Below are 20,164 nucleotides of genomic sequence, written 5' to 3' on the forward strand. Positions count from 1 at the left end.
CATTTAGTGATTTACTATCAACTCTGTCAGTCTAAAGCTAATATAGCAGAGAGGTATTCTCTTTAGTATGCCGATCATAATTACATGACCAGTCTAGAAATAATTCTCATTTTTTTTTACAAATGGCTCTAGCATAATAATTACATTTCTCCTGGACCAGATACAATAGTATTCATCTATGAGGACTATTTTATGAATTATTATGGGTATTATTGTTTTTAACAAATTTAATATACAATTTTCTTGAATATTTTTATTGCTTTTGGAATTAATTTCTATGCAGAATTTAGAATTACTGGAGCTAATCCACGTGTGGATGCCCGGTCACATCCACTGCCGAAATCAAAGTTTATAGGGAACGTATCAAGAGCTTTAGGGTCATCAAACTATGGCGCTAAGCAGGTAATAAGACAGAATATTGATGCTGCACTCTGGGCACCTCCAATCTGATTTAGATAAATATTGAAAATTGAATTTCTCAGCACTGGAATGCCTACGTGCTTTCAGGATGGCATATTTGAATTTGTCTTTTAGCAAAATGTACTGTAAAAAACACCTAAACATACAGTGGAATCCTGGCAAGGCAAGAGAAAAGAAGGAAAGAGAGAAAGAGAAGGAAAGTGAGAGAGTAGGAGAGAGAAAGAGAAGGAAAGAGAAATGGAAGGAAAGAAAGAAAGAGAAGGAAAGAGAAAGAGTGACAGAGAAAGAAAAAGAAGGAAAGTGAGAAAAAGAAGTAAAAAGGAGAAAAAGAATTAGAGAAAGAGGAGGGAAGAGAGGAGAAAGAAGGGAAGATAGACAATTAGTGTTAGCTAATTATCAATTAAAAAAGAACTTAACACAGCTAATTGTATTAACAGTAATTGCAGATATTTATCACCAAGTTTCACAACACGATACACAGATTTCCTATTCAAGCATAAACCATTCCAGCTGACATTGCAATTGCATGAGGTTAAAGTCATGAAAACGTTGCTTTAATCTCTGACAAATAAACATTGCAGATATAGCAATTAACATGTATTTCTGTGCTGGAAAAATGACATTGCTTTAGTTGCACAATGAATGATTGTAGCTCAGCTAGATCTGAAGCCTACTGGTAAAACAGCATGAGGGAATCCATGTTTGATTGAAATGCTAAACAAATCAGCGATTAACTTCTTTCTACAATACACTTTAGAAAACTGCTGTCTTATCAGAAACGTAATGTTCCTTCTGACATAGACATATGCAACATTATTATTATTATTATTATTGCTGTATGCACACTAAATTGCATGATCCATGAATTAAATTAGATATTTAATTGAAGCTTATTAGTCTTGAGCTACTGCAGTGAAGCCAATATTAAGTGATTCTATTAGCATAAAAACAATCAGTGAATCTACAGAGCCACTACATCTAACAAAGCTTTCCTGCAACTGTATAGGAGTAGATAAGTATAAGTAAAGAATAGTGTACCTTTAAAGATATGTCGAGGTGTGTAACACAAGGTAAATGGTTGCTGTTGTTTCAATAAACTTTGCATAAACTGATACTACAAATAAATGTAACAAAGGTCGTAATATATTTTAAGAAATAAATATACATCTATCTCCTTTTATGAGCCACTTCTTCTCCTCTACCACTCATAAATACAGCTGAAATCTGCCTGGTTGAAGACAGGATGGGTTGTCAGCTCACCTAGGGATCAGATAACAGCTGACTATTGAAGTTTATGCGATAGGGATGATGAAGAGGAGAAGAAAGAAGAATTGATATTGTCCAAGCGAAATTAAATAAAATCAATAAGAACAAGGCCCATGCCCAGATGGGCTGCATTGAAGAGATCTTAAGGAACGCTACTGAGTTACTGCTGTATCCCCGTATATAATCTATAGAGACTCTCTAGTTACTGGTACTGTGCCCAAGAGACTGGCGCTAAGCTAATGTGGTGCCCATTTTTAAAAAAGGCTCAAGGTCTTTCCTGTGTAATAGACCAGTAAGCCTCAGTGTCCATTATTGGAAAAATGCTCAAAGGGCTTGCAAGGGATTAGTATGTGATAGAAAATAATATTTTATGTGATAGCCAGCATGGTTTTACTAAGGACAGAAGTTGACAAACTAACCTGATTAATTTTTATTAAGAAGTGAGAAAAAAGATGAACAGAGTGGATATAATGATTTTGAACTTTGCAAAGGTGTTTGACACTGTCCCACAGACACTGAATGAGAAAATTTATTTTGGTTTAGAAAGTAAGGTTTGTAAATGGAGCAGAATCCGGCTCAAAGACAGGGAGAGTTGTGCGGAATAACTACTACTCTGAATAGTCTCTGGTATAAATGGTGTACTCCAAGGTGCAGTCTTGGATAAGCAAATATTAAACTTATTTACTAATGATATAGATGATGGGATTACTATTGTTGTTTCTATTTTTGCAGATTACATCAAACTATGTAGTATAGTACAAAATATGGAAAATATTCATATGCTACAGCTGACATGGACATACTGAGTATTGGGACATCCATATGGCAGATGAAGTCAGTGTGGAGAAATGTAAAGTTATGTACATGAGCACTACTAATATCTGCGCATCATATGTTAGGGGGAGTAAAACTAGGAGAGTCACTTATAGAGAAGGATCTGTGTGTAATTGTAGAGCGCAGAATAAATAACAGCATGCAATGTCAATCAGCAGCTTCTAAGGCCAGCAAGATATTGTTGTGTATTAAAAAAAGCATGGACTCACAGGACACAGACATAAGACTACTACTTTACAAAGCAGTAATGCGACCCCATCTGGAATATACAGCTCAAATCGGGGCACCAGCTCCTAGTAAGGAAGTCCTGGAGTTAGAAAAGGTACAAACAAAAGCCACAAAACTGATCAGGGACATGGACAATGATAGTTATGAGGAAACATTCAAAGAGTTACATTTATTTACAACCCCTGGCAAAAATTATGGAATCACCAAGCTCGGAGGATGTTCATTCAGTTGTTTAATATTGTTGAAAAAAAGCAGATCACAGTCATGGCACAAAACTAAAGTCATTTCAAATGGCAACTTTAGGGCTTTAAGAAACACTAAAATAAATCAAGATTAAAAATGTGGTACTCAATAAGGGTAATTTTTTTCAGACCAAGCAGAGGAAAAAAATTATGGAATCACTCAATTCTGAGGAAAAAATTATGCAATCATGAAAAACAAACACACAAAAGAACACTCCAATACATCATTAGTATTTTGTTACACAACCTCAGGCTTTAATAACAGCTTGCAGTCTCTGAGGCATGGACTTAATGAGTGACTAACAGTACTCTTCATCAATCTGGCTCCAACTTTCTCTGATTGCTGTTGCCAGATCAGCTTTGCAGGTTGGAGCCTTGTCATGGACCATTTTCTTCAACTTCCACCAAAGATTTTCAATTGGATTGAGATCCGGACTATTTGCAGGCCATGATATTGACCTTATGTGTCTTCTTTCAAGGACTGTTTTCACAGTTTTTGCTCTTTGGCAGGATGCATTATCATCTTGAAAAATGATGTCATCATCCCCAAACATCCTTTCAATTGATGGGATAAGAAAACTGTCCAAAATATCAATGTAAACTTGGGCATTTATTGAAGATGTAATAACAGCCATCTCCCCGGTGCCTTTACCTGACATGCAGCCCCATATCATCAATGACTGTGGAAATTTGCATGTTATCTTCATGCAGTCATCTTTATAAATTTCATTGGAACGGCACCAAACAAAAGTTCCAGCATCATCACCTTGCCCAATGCAGATTCGCGATTTGTCACTGAATATGACTTTCATCCAGTCATCCACAGTCCACGATTGCTTTTCCTTAGCCCAATGTAACCTTGTTTTTTTCTGTTTAGGTGTTAATGATGGCTTATGTTTAGCTTTTCTGTATGTAAATCCCATTTCTTTTAGGCGGTTTCTTACAGTTCGATCATAGACATTGACTCCAGTTTCCTCCCATTCGTTCCTCATTTGTTTTGTTGTGCATTTCCTGTTTTGGAGACATATTGCTTTAAGTTTCCGGTCTTGATGCTTTGATGTCTTCCTTGGTCTTGGTCAGCTAACTGTGATCAACCAACATCTTTTGCAACATTGCGTGATGATTTACCTTCTTTTAACAGTTTGATAATCCTCTCCTTTGTTTCAATTGACATCTCTCGTGTTGGAGCCATGATTCATGTCAGTCCACTTGGTGCAACAGCTCTCCAAGGTGTGATCACTCTTTTTAAGATGCAGACTAACGAGCAGATCGAATTTGATGCAAGTGTTAGTTTTGGAAATGAAAATTTACAGGGTGATTCCATAATTTTTTCCTCAGAATTGAGTGATTCCATAATTTTTTTTCCCTCCGCTTGGTCTGAAAAAAATTACCCTTACTGAGTACCACATTTTTAATCTTTTAGTGTGTCTTAAAGCCCTAAAGTTGCCATTTGAAATGACTTTAGTTTTGTGCCATGTCTGTGATCTGCTTTTTTTCAACAACATTAAACAACTGAATGAACATCCTCTGAGTCCAGTGATTCCATAATGTTTGCCAGGGGTTGTAGGCTTGAGAAGAGAAGTCTAAGGGGGGACATGATTAACTTGTTGAAGTACATAAATGGCTTATAAAAAAAACAAGAATCAAAAGCTGTTTCATGTAAACCCCCCTCAAAGACAAGAGGCACTTCCTCCCCCGAAGAAAAAAATGGTCAATCGCCAGAGGAAACAAGGTTTCTTTAACCATAAGAACCATTAATCTGTGGAACAGTCTACCTCAATGGCTTGGATGCTTTTTTAGAGTAAAATAATATGAATGCTTATGTAAATCTATGAAGCTGTTTCCAGAATGTTTGGTCCAGTGGATTGTGGGATCAAGATGGCAATATGAGCTCTTCTGGAGCAGACTCGATCATGCGTTATAGTTGTACATGTGACTCTTTCCCTTTGTCCTTTTCTATCCCTTAGTTTAGCTTGATTAACTTTTGTCTTTTTCAAACACACTAAAGGGAACCTGTCACAATGAAAACACAGTTTAATCTGCAGGCACCATGATATAGTGCAGGGGGAGCTGATATATAGTTTTATGTGATAAGATTCAGTATAACCTGTGTTTTAATCATTTAAACCTCTGCTCTTTTTGGGATTTTCGATCCTATCAGTGGCTGACAGTTATCTGTGAATGTATACTAATACAAAGATAGCAGTCAATCACTCATAACGCCGCCCACTGGACCAAAAATCCCAGAAAGAGCAGAGGATTAAATTAAAACACAGGTTATACAACCCCTGGCAAAAATTGCACAATCACTTGGCTCGGAGGATGTTCATTCAGTGGCGTAATGTTGTTGAAAAAAAGCAGATCACAGACATGGCACAAAACTAAAGTCATTTCAAATGGCAACTTTAGGGCTTTATGAAACACTAAAAGAAATCAAGATTAAAAATGTGGTACTCAGTAAGGGTAATTTTCTTCAGACCAAGCAGAGGGAAAAAATTATGGAATCACTCAATTCTGAGGAAAAAATTATGGAATCACACTGTAAATTTTCATTTCCAAAACTAACGCCTGCATCAAATTAGATCTGGTCGTTAGTCTGCATCTAAAAAAGAGTGATCACACCTTGGAGAGCTGTTGCACCAAGTGGACTGACATGAATCATGGCTCCAACAAGAGAGATGTCAATAGAAACAAAGGAGAGGATTATCAAACTCTTAAAAGAAGGTAAATCATCACGCAATGTTGCAAAAGATGTTGGTTGTTCACAGTCAGCTGTGTCTAAAATCTGGACCAAATACAAACAACATGGGAAGGTTGTTAAAGACAAACATACTGGTAGACCAAGGAAGACATCAAAGCATCAAAACCGGAAACTTAAAGCAATATGTCTCCAAAACAGGAAATGCACAACAAAACTGGAGTCAATGTCTGTGATCGAATTGTAAGAAACCGCCTAAAGAAAATGGGATTTATATACAGAAAAGCTAAACATAAGCCATCATTAATACCTAAACAGAAAAAAAACAAGGTTACAATGGGCTAAGGAAAAGCAATCGTGGACTGTGGATGACTGGATGAAAGTCATATTCAGCGACGAATTGCGAATCTGCATTGGGCAAGGTTTGTTTGGTGCCGTTCCAATGAAATTTATAAAGATGACTGCATGAAGAGAACATGCAAATTTCCACAGTCATTGATGATATGGGGCTGCATGTCAGGTAAAGGCACTGGGGAGATGGCTGTCATTACATCTTCAATAAATGCCCAAGTTTACATTGATATTTTGGACAGTTTTCTTATCCCATCAATTGAAAGGATGCTTGGGGATGATGACATCATTTTTCAAGATGATAATGCATCCTGCCAAAGAGCAAAAACTGTGAAAACATTCCTTGAAAGAAGACACATAAGGTCAATGTCATGGCCTGCAAATAGTCCGGATCTCAATCCAATTGAAAATCTTTGGTGGAAGTTGAAGAAAATGGTCCATGACAAGGCTCCAACCTGCAAAGCTGATCTGGCAACAGCAATCAGAGAAAGTTGGAGCCAGATTGATGAAGAGTACTGTTAGTCACTCATTAAGTCCATGCTTCAGAGACTGCAAGCTGTTATTAAAGCCAGAGGTGGTGCAACAAAATACGAGTGATGTATTGAAGTGTTCTTTTGTGTGTTTGTTTTTCCTGATTCCATAATTTTTTCCTCAGAATTAAGTGATTCCACAATTTTTTCCCTTTGCTTGGTCTGAAAAAAATGGCCCTTATTACCCTTACTGAGTACCACATTTTTTATCTTGATTTCTTTTAGTGTTTCTTAAAGCCCTAAAGTTGCCATTTGAAATGACTTTAGTTTTGTGCCATGTCTGTGATCTGCTTTTTTTCAACAACATTAAACAACTGAATGAACATCCTCCGATCCCGGTGATTCCATAATTTTTGCCAGGGGCTGTACTAAATCTTTTCTTACAAAACGATATATCAGTCTACTCAGCTCCCCCTGCTCTATAGCATGGTGCCTGCAGATCAACTGAATTTTCATGGTGATGGGTTCTTTTTAACTATGAAACTAAGAGAGAAGCAAAGAGATTGTCTTCTGCTTTCTAGTAAGTGTTCTACCTCGGCCCTGAGGTACTCAATATTGCTGTATAATGTGCTCCATGCCGCTGTTACTTCTAAACATTTTCTATATTGCGACAGGAAACAGGAATCCCTCATATCTATTTGCAATGTGTACAGTTGACACCAAAGTAGGTAGTCTCCATGCACTAGCTCAGAAACAACTGAAAACTAGAGATAAAACTTGTAGAGGAGAGAACAAGTGAAAAATGAAAGATAAAAGTAATGTAATAGCTAGAAATAGTGTTAGTCCACATGTAAACACATAACAGGTTATTCTGAAAAGTTACCAGATATAACAGGTGCGCTATAAAGTTTATGGAAGTTATATAAGTAGAAACACTAGAGGTGAGGTTGTTCGTTTGCGAATGCAAAACAGGAAGGAATAAAAAATGATTAAAGTGATGGCGTAACATAAGGTAAAGGATCTCAAATATATAATACAGTCTAACAGAGCCAGTGGTGTACACAGTTGAGTAGGGGACCAAGAAAAAAGTCCAAACTGGGCCCTCTTTATGGTGCAAGTTTGTTTCCTCATCCATGCCCTTGATATGATTCTATATTGTTTTTTAGCATCTACATGATCTACCCTCACCATACATACATGGTACTAACTATACAGTAGTTACTATAAGGGATTGCAGTAGTGAGGGCCCCAAAACAAACCACAGGACTGTGCAGAGGTCTACTGCCGTAGCATGCTACTGTGCATTCCCCAAGAGCACTATGTGACAAGCTGTCTATGTATAAAAGCCTCAACGTTACATCCTATACACTCTCATGAGAAAAATGGTGGTTAGCAGCTCCAACTAGTAGGAATAAATTGCGCAAAAAATACCATTATCTACTATATTTAATAACGTTGTTTTTCATTTTCTCTTATTTGCTGTATTTTATTGTCATTTCTATTTTCAATCATAAAAATAAGGTCTATGCTGATGGGTTGATAGTATTGGATTGAATCTATCTGTTACATATCTACTGATGCTTACAGTAAAATAGACATATCTTACCTCTTGTCTTTTGAAGTTCTGCACATATTCCTCGAACTGCACATCTTTTGTTTCGTCTGCTTTTCCAAGCTTTTGAAGTACCTGAATAGAGAAGAACAAGAGAAGAAAAATTGAAAAACACACAATCATAAACTTGTAATCAAATGATATTACTTCTGGCAAAAAAATCTGATGTGCAAAAGATAAGAACATATTAGACTGTGGTTTGAAGGGGTGGTACTACAAACTAAATGTATCCCTTATATACAGGTTAGGTGATTAATGTCTGATTATGGAAATGCTCTATGCAGCGCTCAGCTATATTTGTGTTATAGCAGAAGATGAGGTCCCTCAAGTTTAAAGGCCCCATCTATGCTATATAAGTCTGACAGTTACTTTAGGTCAAAACAACAGCTAAATGTTCCTTCCTTGTATCAATAGAGACTAACGTGTCCTTGCTAGTCATCAGAATGTATCTGATTAAATGTGTCTAATTAAATGTGTCCGATTAAATGTTTCAACACAAGCATAGACATCACGAGAACAGAAACCAGTCTTTGTGTGCTAAATTGTATAATCGGACCATATATGGTAAATCCGTTTCCTGCCTTCAGGGTGTATATAAACCCTATGCTTTGTAATAAAGTTAGAGCTTGTTTGACACATACATCCTGTCCTGTGTCTCATTCTCTCCGATATCGTAATCCAAGGATAGAAGACCCAGAAAGCAGTGACGTCAGCTGGCGCCCGAACAGGGACCTGAGTTAATCTACCCAGGGGTGCTCGACCGGTCCGAGACGTGGGACGAGCGAAGCTCTCTGTTGGTGATATATACAGCGATGAGGTAAGAATAACTGTTATATTCTACCTAAATTATATCACTACATAGAAGAGACTCCCTCACCCCCGAGCGGTGTAGACCAGACTGGAGATCAGTGAAAGCAGAGGATTTGGCTAGAATAGCCCAGGGAGCACAGCATGACATAGCGCAGGCAAACAGAGCTGCTAGAGTACACATAGTAGAGACTACCCCTAGAAACAACAGAGACAAAGGACGGACTGCAGGAGGGGGACAGAGACTATGTTACGGATGTAAAAAGCCAGGACATTTTAGAAAGGACTGTAGGACCAACCCGTATCCAAATGCTGAGAGTACGGGTCCTCCAGCCGACCAAACAACACCCCCATAGGATAAGGGTAGCTTGCACATGAACCCCCTCATCTCCTTACCCCCAACTCCCAGTTGTATAGTGCAGGTGAACCTACCAGGGGGGCATGAAATCGATTTCCAAGTAGATACGGGGGCCAACAATTCAGTAATTACGCAAGGTGATTGGCCATACACTGACACTGATTTTTCACATCATGTCATTGCCACCCCCTTCAATTCCCCGTCTGTCCTGCTCCCTGTCACCAAGAGAATTCCCCTGCAAATTCAAGGAGCTACTGTACATAGCCAGCTCATGGTATCGCCCCGAGGCCAATGTAATCTTTTGGGAAATTATGTGTTGTCCCAATTACAAGCACATATTGAATATCATCCCGATGGCACTGTCACCATGACCCTAGGTTTAAAACCAAGTACCCTTTGCAAAATTATGTCGCTAGATATTGCAGGAATAGAAGAGAAAAATGAGTTTCCCCTGATATTGGAGCATGCTGTGCCACATGACTTTTGGGCCTCAGACAAAACAGATGTCGGTAGGTTAAGAGTTCAACCAGTAATGGTGAAATTAAAACCAGGAGCAATCTTACCTCAACAGAGGCAGTATCCCCTTAGCTCGGCTCAGGAGAATGCCATAGCCCAGCAAGTCCAAAAATTACTACACAGAGGAGTCCTAGTCAAAACCCAGTCCCCTTGCAACACTCCCCTGTTCCCAGTAAAGAAAAAGAGCGTGCCAGGACAACCAGCCGCATATAGAATGGTCCATGACCTCCGGTTGGTTAACAAAGCCACAGAACTTCTAACACCAGTTGTGCCCAACCCGCATACTCTTCTGTCACAGATATCTTCTAACTCTCTTTGCTTTTCAGTGGTCGATTTGGCAAATGCATTTTTCAGTGTACCATTACATCCTGACTGCCAGTACCTGTTTGCTTTCACGTTCCAGGGCAGTCAATATACATGGACAGTGTTGCCACAGGGTGCCCAGAATTCACAGTTAATTGATGCACTACAACTACCCAAAAAAGTAGCTGTCATAAAGGCAAGAGCACATACCAGACGCACCGACCAGGTGAGTAGAGGAAACGCGATGGTAGATGCAGCAGCAAAAACAGCAGCCTGTAAGCCGCAACAAGGGCTAACAGTAAGTCAGTTAAGTGCCCCTAAAAACCCCTTTGTGTCGGAGGACATCTTATCCCAAATGCAGGCTCAGGCTCAAAAGGAGGCGGTTGATAAGTGGTTAAAGGAAGGTGCATGCCTGAATGAAGCAAATGGGGTATGGGGGAAAGGTACACGACGATGCCTTCCAAGGGCACTGTACTCAGCGGCTGCCCAGATGCTACATGGGCCGACACACCAATCTAAAACGACTGTGATGAGTGTGATGCAGAAACATTGGGTGGCACCAGGATTCTCCACCTGTATTGAACAACTAATAAAAGGGTGCATGATATGTGCTACACATAATCAGGGTAGAGTAGTTAAAACACCACCCAAACACACACCCCGGCCCCTCTATCCATTCCAGAGACTGCAAATTGATTATATTCAGCTGCCAAAGTCAGGATCATGGGAATATGTGTTGGTCTGTATTGATTTGTTCTCAGGATGGCCAGAAGTTTTCCCAATTGCCAAAGCCACGGCTGCGGCAACCGCAAAGAAACTGCTTGCGGAGGTGCTCTGCAGGTATAGGGTACCAGAGGTAATTGAGAGTGACAGAGGTACACACTTCACAGGTGAAATAATGAATGAAGTCATGTCAGCTCTAGGAATTCAACAAGCATTCCACACCCCATATCACCCGAAAAGTAGTGGTAAAGTGGAAAGACTGAATGGGACATTGAAATTAAAAATTCAGAAAGCCATGGCTGAAACAGGAAAACCATGGCCGGATTGTTTACCGCTTGCTCTGTTTTCAGTAAGATATACGCCCAATAAAAAGACTGGACTCTCTCCATATGAGATATTGTTTGGCAATGTACCCAGCCTAGGGTGTTTCTATCCGCAAGCATTAGAAGTGAACAACCATGTGCTAAGTTCCTACGTGAGGGCTTTACACAAAAAGATTAAGCAAATACATGATAATGTCTTCAGTCCTCTTCCAGATCCAGATCAAGACTCTAGCAGCCATACGCTGCAACCTGGAGACTGGGTGGTTATAAAAAGACACGTGAGGAAAAGCCTAGATCCACGGTTTGACGGACCCTTTCAAGTTCTGCTGACCACAAGCACAGCCGTTAAGCTAGAGGGAAAAGAGGCCTGGATCCACGCGTCCCATTGCAAAAAGATACTAGGAGAACCAGCGCACAAAGAATGAAGACATTGTTTATACTTACCTGGATCCTTGCGACCACAGGTGCATGGACTACGTTGGGCACTACAGATGGAGGCGACAATAGATTCATTAAACACCATCTTGTTCTAATCGATGGACTAAAGGAGCAAAACCAGACTATTGCTAATTGTTGGATATGTACACATGCCCCTGTGACATCCACTAGCATACCCTTTCTCGCTGTTCCAGTCTCATGGGAAGAGATAAACTTTTGGGTGAACTGTTCAGATACTTGGGCCAATAATGCCACACAGAGATTGTGGAATACCACTGTTGGGATTCCCGTAGTAGGGTGGACAAAATTTCCCTGGTGTCAAGGGAACCTGACGGGTCAAATAATTCCCAGGTTGTATATAGCATTTAAAGGCGGGGAGTGGGTACCTCGTAACAAAACGAAAATTACTGATCTAGGGAAAATACCTGAACAAGGATTAAAAATAAGTTTTAATGCCACTTCAGGAAGCAGTGATGCCTTTAAACCTTCCCTGTTGGAAAGATATCTACACACTTCTAATTGGGTGAATAATGTCTATTTTAAAAATGGAACAAATGATACCTGTGCCAACATACCTGGCAATCTACAGTGTAACGAAAGCTCAAGTTATCAGAAAGGTGCACCTACGTGTGGCAATCCTGATGCTGGCTATTGTTCCCCTATAGGTCAAGTGCCTGGGTGGTGTATGATGTCAAATGTTTCTAAGTTTGTTGATTTAGTTCACCGTTTAATACTGCAACATTCAGCATTATGGAATCTCCCCTCATCCATGTATTGGGTATGTGGAGACAAGGCTTTCAAGTGGCTCCCAGTAGGAGTAACAGGAACTTGTACTTTAGCCATATTGACACCCGCAACTTATATTGTTACTCCAGACCAGCTAGATCCTTTGTCTATCCCAAAACATACACTGCATAAGAGATCAGCAGACAATAAAGAAAGACCAAGTGGGAGACCTCATATAGTTCAAATGGGAGGGGTAAACAAATTTTTCAGTGCATTGTTTATATACCCTATGTTGACACAAATGTGGGATAAATTAGTAGAAGCTATGGACTATCTTGATGACCAGATTTGGGATATTTTAGAAATAGTTAACGGATCTCTTGCAGTACAGAATCAATTGATTATTGTCACGAACCAACATACCCTTGTACTAGATTATTTAACAGCAGCACAAGGAGGAATGTGCCAGATAATAGGGCCCGCATGCTGCCATTATATAGACAATTCTAGTGTATTGACGCTGAAACATAAGTTAGAAGACGTGGTAAAATTAAGGAGACTTTATGATGTGGCCAACCTCAAGAATCAGGATTCCTTGTGGGCAAACACCTTTTCCTTTCTAAATCCCGTTAATTGGTTTAAAGGTATCGGTGGGTGGTTGGCTGGTATAGTGCAAGCTATTTTTCAGGTTTTGCTAATGTGTCTTGCGGTTTATTTGGTTTTTAAGTTTTTTCTAATGTGTATTCAGCGTTGTACTAAAAGAAAATATAGAAATTCATATTGATAAATGAAGGAACAAAAGGACGGCATGTTATAGCAGAAGATGAGGTCCCTCAAGTTTAAAGGCCCCATCTATGCTATATAAGTCTGAATGTTACTTTAGGTCAAAACAACAGCGAAATGTTCCTTCCTTGTATCAACAGAGACTAACGTGTCCTTGCTAGTCATCAGAATGTATCTGATTAAATGTGTCTAATTAAATGTGTCCGATTAAATGTTTCAACACAAGCATAGACATCACAAGAACAGAAACCAGTCTTTGTGTGCTAAATTGTATAATCGGACCATATATGGTAAATCAGTTTCCTGCCTTCAGGGTGTATATAAACCCTATGCTTTGTAATAAAGTTAGAGCTTGTTTGACACATACATCCTGTCCTGTGTCTCATTCTCTCCGATATCGTAATCCAAGGATAGAAGACCCAGAAAGCAGTGACGTCATTTGTCAGCCCCATAAAACTTAAGCTCCATTCACATTTGTCTTCTCCACTGTCCTGATGCTTTGGACCCCTGTTCTAGTGATTCTTTGGGGTCCCGTTGGTAAGGCAACCAGCAATTGGACATTTTTTACCCATCCTGTAGATAAATGAGAAATGTCCATTGTGGAACAACCTCTTTAATAAGTTCTTAATGTGCCCATAATAAGTTACCATACGCCTGCAGCATACATAGCCATGTAAATTATGATAACCTTCCAGCAAAATATAAGGTTTGGAGCACACAAAATCACACGTACCTTCTACATGTCTATAGAAATAGTCAATAATAAATAGTATAAATCTCTGTTCACATCATGTTCACATCTCCATCAGATTCCATCAAAAATCCTTGACAAAGAAGCCCAGCATTCTGCATTATTTGGTCCAGAAATTTGACAAACATAATAATAGAAATCAAATGAGCCCCATGATTATCAATAATGTTTTCTAGGTGCCATTGGGGTTCATCATGTGTTCGATTTGGCATTTCCTACATCAAGATAGTCACAAAGTGGTGACATTAAAGGGTTTCCGGTCCAAAATGATAAGTCTGCAATCACTCTGTGTGACTGCAGACTTGGGAATCCCGCCGGTTTCTGAGCTTGAACCGGCGGATACGTATGCGTTACACATACCCCCCGCCAGAGCTCGACTAGTGAGCGCAGCCTCACTCAATACAAAAGTATTGAGGCCGCGCCCTGTAGTTGGGCTCTGATCAGGGGAATACATAACGCATACGTACACGCTGGTCCTGGCTCAGAAACCGGTGAAGCCCCACAGCGCACTGTGCATGCACTGGGGGGATTCATAAGTCTGCAGTCACACAGAGTGACTGCAGACTTATCATTTTGCACTGGTCAACCCCTTTAAATACATGTTGGATTTTAAATGCAGTATCAGTGTTTTCCCCCTCCAAGCATCTGTTTATGACATGCCCCCCAAAAGTGGATGGCTTTGGGGTAGCATCTCCCCATATCTTCCAAAGTACAAAGTATGGCTGGGGTCAGAAGGGAATATTAAAAATCATCCAATTTTTCTCCATGTTTTCATGTATTGTATGTGACATATGGGCGTCCGACTGTTCGCCATTCATGCACCATCCATTTTTATACATCAACATTTTAAAATGTACATAATCAAATACAGTTTATTAGGTATTGGCAACATATACAAAAAAAATCTGACGCAATATGGATGTTCTGTACGGGATCTGGATTTTTTGCGCATCCATAGACTTGAATGGGCGAATTTCATCCGACACTCGTCTATATGTAATGCTCGTAGATGCATGTGTAAGCCAGGGTGGACTCCCCAGGATACAGCGATGCCTTGGACAAGGAAAGAAGTAAACACTAAACTTGTGAAATTAACTTTTACTGTTAAACTCAGACGGAGTGCGCTTCCACCAACCTACAAAACGTAACAGGTTAGTTCACACACCCCCAGTCAGAACTGACCGGGACCACTGTGCTGCGTCACTCAGTAGACCCGCAAATATTGACTACGTTACTATAATTTACCTAGTTGTGCACCCTGCTAGTGAGGCTACCGAGCATTTACCAGAAAAACTAGAACAATCAAATGAATGCCAGGGGTGGTCTATTGGTATTGCAGCACAGCAGCTCACAAACTTAACAAAACAACTCTAAACCCATTAGAACCCAGTTATTGAATTACACCGCAGTGTTCACAGGACCATGTAAGTGCAATTGGCCGCTACTCGGAACACCTCTGTATACTTCGGTAGATCCTCTTTAATGCTGTAGTCTCTGTAAGTCACTAGTTGTTCAGCAAGCTGAGTCTGATGCTTTCAAGTGTCTGAAGCAGCCTGAGTTTGGCGCCAAACTAAATGTGCACATGCACACTCCCTCCGTAATCCTTGCACTGGGCCTGAGCTCAGGACTTACCAACCTGTGTCTGGTCGCTGTGTCATTGCAACGATGAGCCCGCCTGGGCGACGGCTGTTTGACCAAGGGATGCCAAGTCTCTAACTGATGCATGGTACCACAGCGGACTTGCTGGAGAGCCCTCCGGATGCGTCACATATATCGGATTCTGGGGATTTTGGCTTGATTTCTGCTCCACTACTTCCTGTGGATGTTGTCACTCCAAACTTCTCCCCAGCTAGTGAAACTGGCACAGGAAGGTATCCTCTGCTACCCGGTGCAGTCTTTGTCCTCCTGGAAAACCCGGTTCCGCGGATGGCGGTTGACGGAGATGTCACACGTCCTCCTCCTTTCAGCTTTCACTTCGCTCTCCTAAGATGGCCACCGAACCAACCCCTTCCTCTCAGGCATCTCCTCGCAATTGCTTGCACTGCCCCCTGGCCTGGGGCTTTGTCTGGTTCTGCCCAAATTGCAGTACACACCAGCAGAACAGAGTCCATTTACCATAACACAAGTCTCTGCTAACAGGATAGCTGTTTACATTTTTCCTCACAGAATCGGTTAACTGTCGCTGAATAAAAATCCTGCACAAACCAGTTTAAGCGCCAGAATCATCGAGCAGTCACAGGGGAAACAGTGGCCTCCTGTGGCAGATGACTAGTACTGCAGGCAACAATATTCTCAACAGTTGCCTCCTGTGGCCGGTGATTAGTACTGCAGGCTACAATATTCTCAATGGCCATGTACATTACTAATAAAATAAAACAGCAGCTGCAAATTACATGGAAATGATGAATGGTAGGTGACATTTAGCAGCATATTCCCCATCACCTCACACATGCATGCTGCATGCCACATTGTTTCACACAGATTTACACTGACGCAAAAGAGCCCCTCAATAAAAAATTCTAAAGTACCCAGTTGTCCTATATGACACTAGAGTAAACCATTTGTATGAAACTTAACAATGTGATAATAAAGATGGAGGACAGCCATATCTGCAATACCCATGAGGAAGTGAGATGAGGCCAAGCTCTGTAGGTCTACCTTCTAGTGGTTCATGACAAGTGAGAGTGCAATGAACCTCAGCAACAGCAACGAGAAACATCCTCCAGCCAAGTGGTCCCTACGACTTGTCACCCCGCTGTTCGTCTCCACAAGATAAACTTGCTAAACGCCTTTCTGCGCGTGTCAGTAGTTTGTGTTTGTATGGTCCTGTATTTTCTATTTAATAGAATGACGTCTTATCTGTTCATAATATTATATTAGCACAACTAACTTGCTTTCAGTTTGCTTTCTAATGTATACTGAAGATGTTATATTCAATTAGCCTTTAACGAGCCATTATGTCATTTAAATACTGAGTATGTTAAATTAATGATGTCCTGTTACTGAGAGTTAGACACGGCAAAACAGAAAATGTTCATTATGGTTTGACAAATTACATCATGTCTAATTCCCTTAGGAAAGTTTAGCTGCCTTTTATTGAATTTGTGTCTTACATGAACACAGTGTTTGGAGTCCTACAAAGTAATGGGTGGGGGAAGGAACCGTACATCACAACTTCAGAATAATAATAGATAGAAAAGAACTGAAGTGTGACTTACGCCACAGGGAATTTCATGCTACTGTCAATTCTTCATACAGGTCAATAAAACATATCCAACAGACCTTTAAGTCTCACTAGAATGACGCAAACAACAATTCATAAGAATAGTTTACCTCTGAATAAAATAATAATTTATAGTTAAACATATACGCTGACGAGCAAAAGGTTAACAATATTTTGAACTTTTGACTTTCAGGCTCCATATCTCACCATCCACTACTGCTTCTAACGTGAGACTACCATCATTTTATAGACAATCTTGGCTATCTCATATATCAATTTGACTTACAGCTATTTTGCATATAACTAGTTATGCAGATTATTGTCATGTCACTGCATTGTTACTGTTTTGCTGGTGATGGAAAAATCTATTTCTTCCAGTATACTACAAATTACAACCTGTGCTCACATTCCCTAATAGCTCAGTGTGTTATTAGGTTGATTTCCAAGCGAAAGGTCACTGGTTTGAATCAAGGAGCAGCCATGAAGGAGATTTCCCAAGAAAAAGAGAAACAGATCATCCAGCTCATCAATAGCTGTCTCTCAGCCAAGAATATTACCAAACTGCATCATGTGAGTGCCATTACAGTTGGAAGAATACAAAATTAAGTCCGTCCATCCATTCATTCAAAGACCGAGGTGGACGTCCAGGCAAAATATCAAAATCAACAAATCGGCTCATCACAAGGTCTATCACTTCTGGCACAACAAACACAGCAGTGGAGGTGGCTCCAATGCTTCATAATAGTGAGATCACAGACGTCCATGCAAGTACCGTGCACTGCACGTTACACAAGTCGGGAATGGTGGCCTGAAAAAAGGTGAAGAAGCCTTGACTTCAATATCGTCATAAGAAGCATCCACGAAAAGTGGACAGTAGAAGATTGGAAACGGGTGATGATTTGGAGTGATGAGACAAAAGTCAATAGACTAGGCTCTGATGGGTGCAAATGGGTCTGGAAGAAACAAGGGAAAAGGGGGCTACGCATCGAGAAATTGAAGGAACTGTCAAGTTCGGTGGAGGAAGCCTTATGATATGCGGTTGTTTCATAGCCACAGGTGTTGGATACTTGACCAGGATCGATGGTGGTCTCAATGCTGAGCTATATTTATTTATTTATTTTACTCACTTATATAGCACCATTAATTCCACAGCGCTTCACAGACAATATCGGCACTGTCCCCTTTGGGGCTCACAATCTAAATTCCCCATCAGTATGTTTTTGGAGTGTGGGAGGAAACCAGAAAACCTGGAGGAAACCCACACAAACATGGGGAGAACATACAAACTCCTTGCAGATGTTGTCCTTGGTGGGATTTGAACCCAGGACCCCAGCGCTTCAAGGCTGCAGTGCTAAAGCAGTTATATGTGAGTATCCTACAGGATGAGTTACTTCATACACTCGAGTACTATGGTTATGAAAAGAACAACATAGTGTTCCAGCAGAAAAATGTCCTGAAATATAAGTTGAAATTGGCAAATAAATGGTTCAATGACAATGAAGTAGAGGTGCTGGATTGGTCCTCAAAGTCCACAGACCTCAACACAATAGAACACTTATTGGTAGAGTTGAAGAAAAAGCGGTATATATACCCAAATGAGTCAACCCGTATCCACCAAATTTGGGAACGTGTAGAAGAGACCTGGGATTAGATTTTGGTCGAGACATGTTTGAATCTGATCAAGAACATGCCCAGAAGGATTCAGGCAGTTTTGAAATCCAAATGTGGCTTTATTTACAAAATACTAACAACAAAAATAATACAAATTTTAATTTAGATTTTTAGGAGGAAAACAGTAACAATGCAGTGACATGACGAGAATCTGCATAACTAATCATATGAAAAATTGTTGCAAGTTAAATTTATGTATGAGATAGCCAAGATGATTGTCTATAAAATGATGGTAGTCTCACGTTCAAAGCAGTAGTGGATGGTGAGTTATGGAGCCTGAAAGTCAAAAGTTCAAAACATTGTTAACCTTTTGCTTGTCAGTGTAAGTGTGAGGACTACTCCATACCCGTGTTTTGTTGACTTACTGTGCTCCAAAATATAAGGCAAAATTTCAAATTTGGCTTATATGATCTCATCTTCAGTAAAGGAGGATCATATTATCCCAGATATTTTTAGACCCCTCCCACAATTCCATGTTTCACCTTACTACAGCTTACTCTTCATACAAAGAGCATTCGTCAGCTGGATCAGTGTCCATCTTTGTGTTAATTTAAGAAGCGGTCCCATTAAAGTTCTATCCTCTTAATATACTGCAATCATCACATTATATAGCACTGTGTAAGTACAATTGCTCATTTTGCCCTTCTACCGTTAATTCTCCCATTTTCCACAAGATATATGACATCACATGATTAAAACAGATGGCATGAATCCTTCTTAGCTTTATGTAGAAACTAGAAGTCTCTTTTCCCTGCATGAGTCATCATTATAACTAAAATTGTACATCACTGAACAGTTCCTGGCAACCCAACTCCCCTCTTCAATTCCTGACCTAGCTGCTCCCACCCCCTTTGCTTTTATCTCTCTTCCTTTTTTCCATTGGTCAGTGAAGTAGAATTGTAGTTCTAATGATGATTCATGCAGGGAAAAGAGACTTCCTTATTCTACATTGAGCTGAGAAGAATTTATCTAGCAAAATCAGCAATTGTAAATATGATATGATGACTGCAATATAATAATAGGATAAAAACTTTAATGGGAGTGGGGATGCAGAGCTTACGACATCACTCTTTTCTTACAGCTCAATTATTATTTCTTTCCCTTTTGAATTCCTGGCTTTTCTTGTACTTGTTGGCCACCATGTGTTCTGTTTTTTTTTAAGTATAAATAATAACTGTTTTGGTTGGTACCAATGACCTGTAGGAACATTTGGAGACCTATGATCAAGGCTATGACGAGACTGGTGTAATAAGGAAAGAAGATGCATGACGTCACGACCCTGATACTAGTGCAATATTGGCCTGCTTAAGTTCATACTGGCCCACAGGGAACAGGTAAATCCTCTGGTGACCCCCCACAACCATATGAGCAGTAGTCAGCACAATTCACTTGATTCGCTATTTAGAAAGGCAGCATCTCAT

General features: G+C 40.0%; 1 protein-coding gene across 5 annotated transcripts in view; it reads right to left on the reverse strand.

The window, feature by feature from the left end:
• Nucleotides 1-20,164, reverse strand: part of AMPH (amphiphysin) — a 305,154-nt gene that overhangs the window by 150,812 nt on the left and 134,178 nt on the right. For all 5 annotated transcript variants that reach the window (XM_073678259.1, XM_073678256.1, XM_073678257.1 and 2 more), the window contains exon 2: nucleotides 8,116-8,196. In XM_073678259.1, the coding sequence (XP_073534360.1) occupies nucleotides 8,116-8,196 (81 nt within the window). The remainder of the gene's footprint in view (nucleotides 1-8,115; nucleotides 8,197-20,164) is intronic.

The sequence above is a fragment of the Phyllobates terribilis genome, unplaced genomic scaffold (assembly GCF_046119375.1).
Source record: "Phyllobates terribilis strain yellow unplaced genomic scaffold, ASM4611937v1 Scaffold_4__5_contigs__length_816908805, whole genome shotgun sequence".
Taxonomy (NCBI): Eukaryota; Metazoa; Chordata; class Amphibia; order Anura; family Dendrobatidae; genus Phyllobates; species Phyllobates terribilis.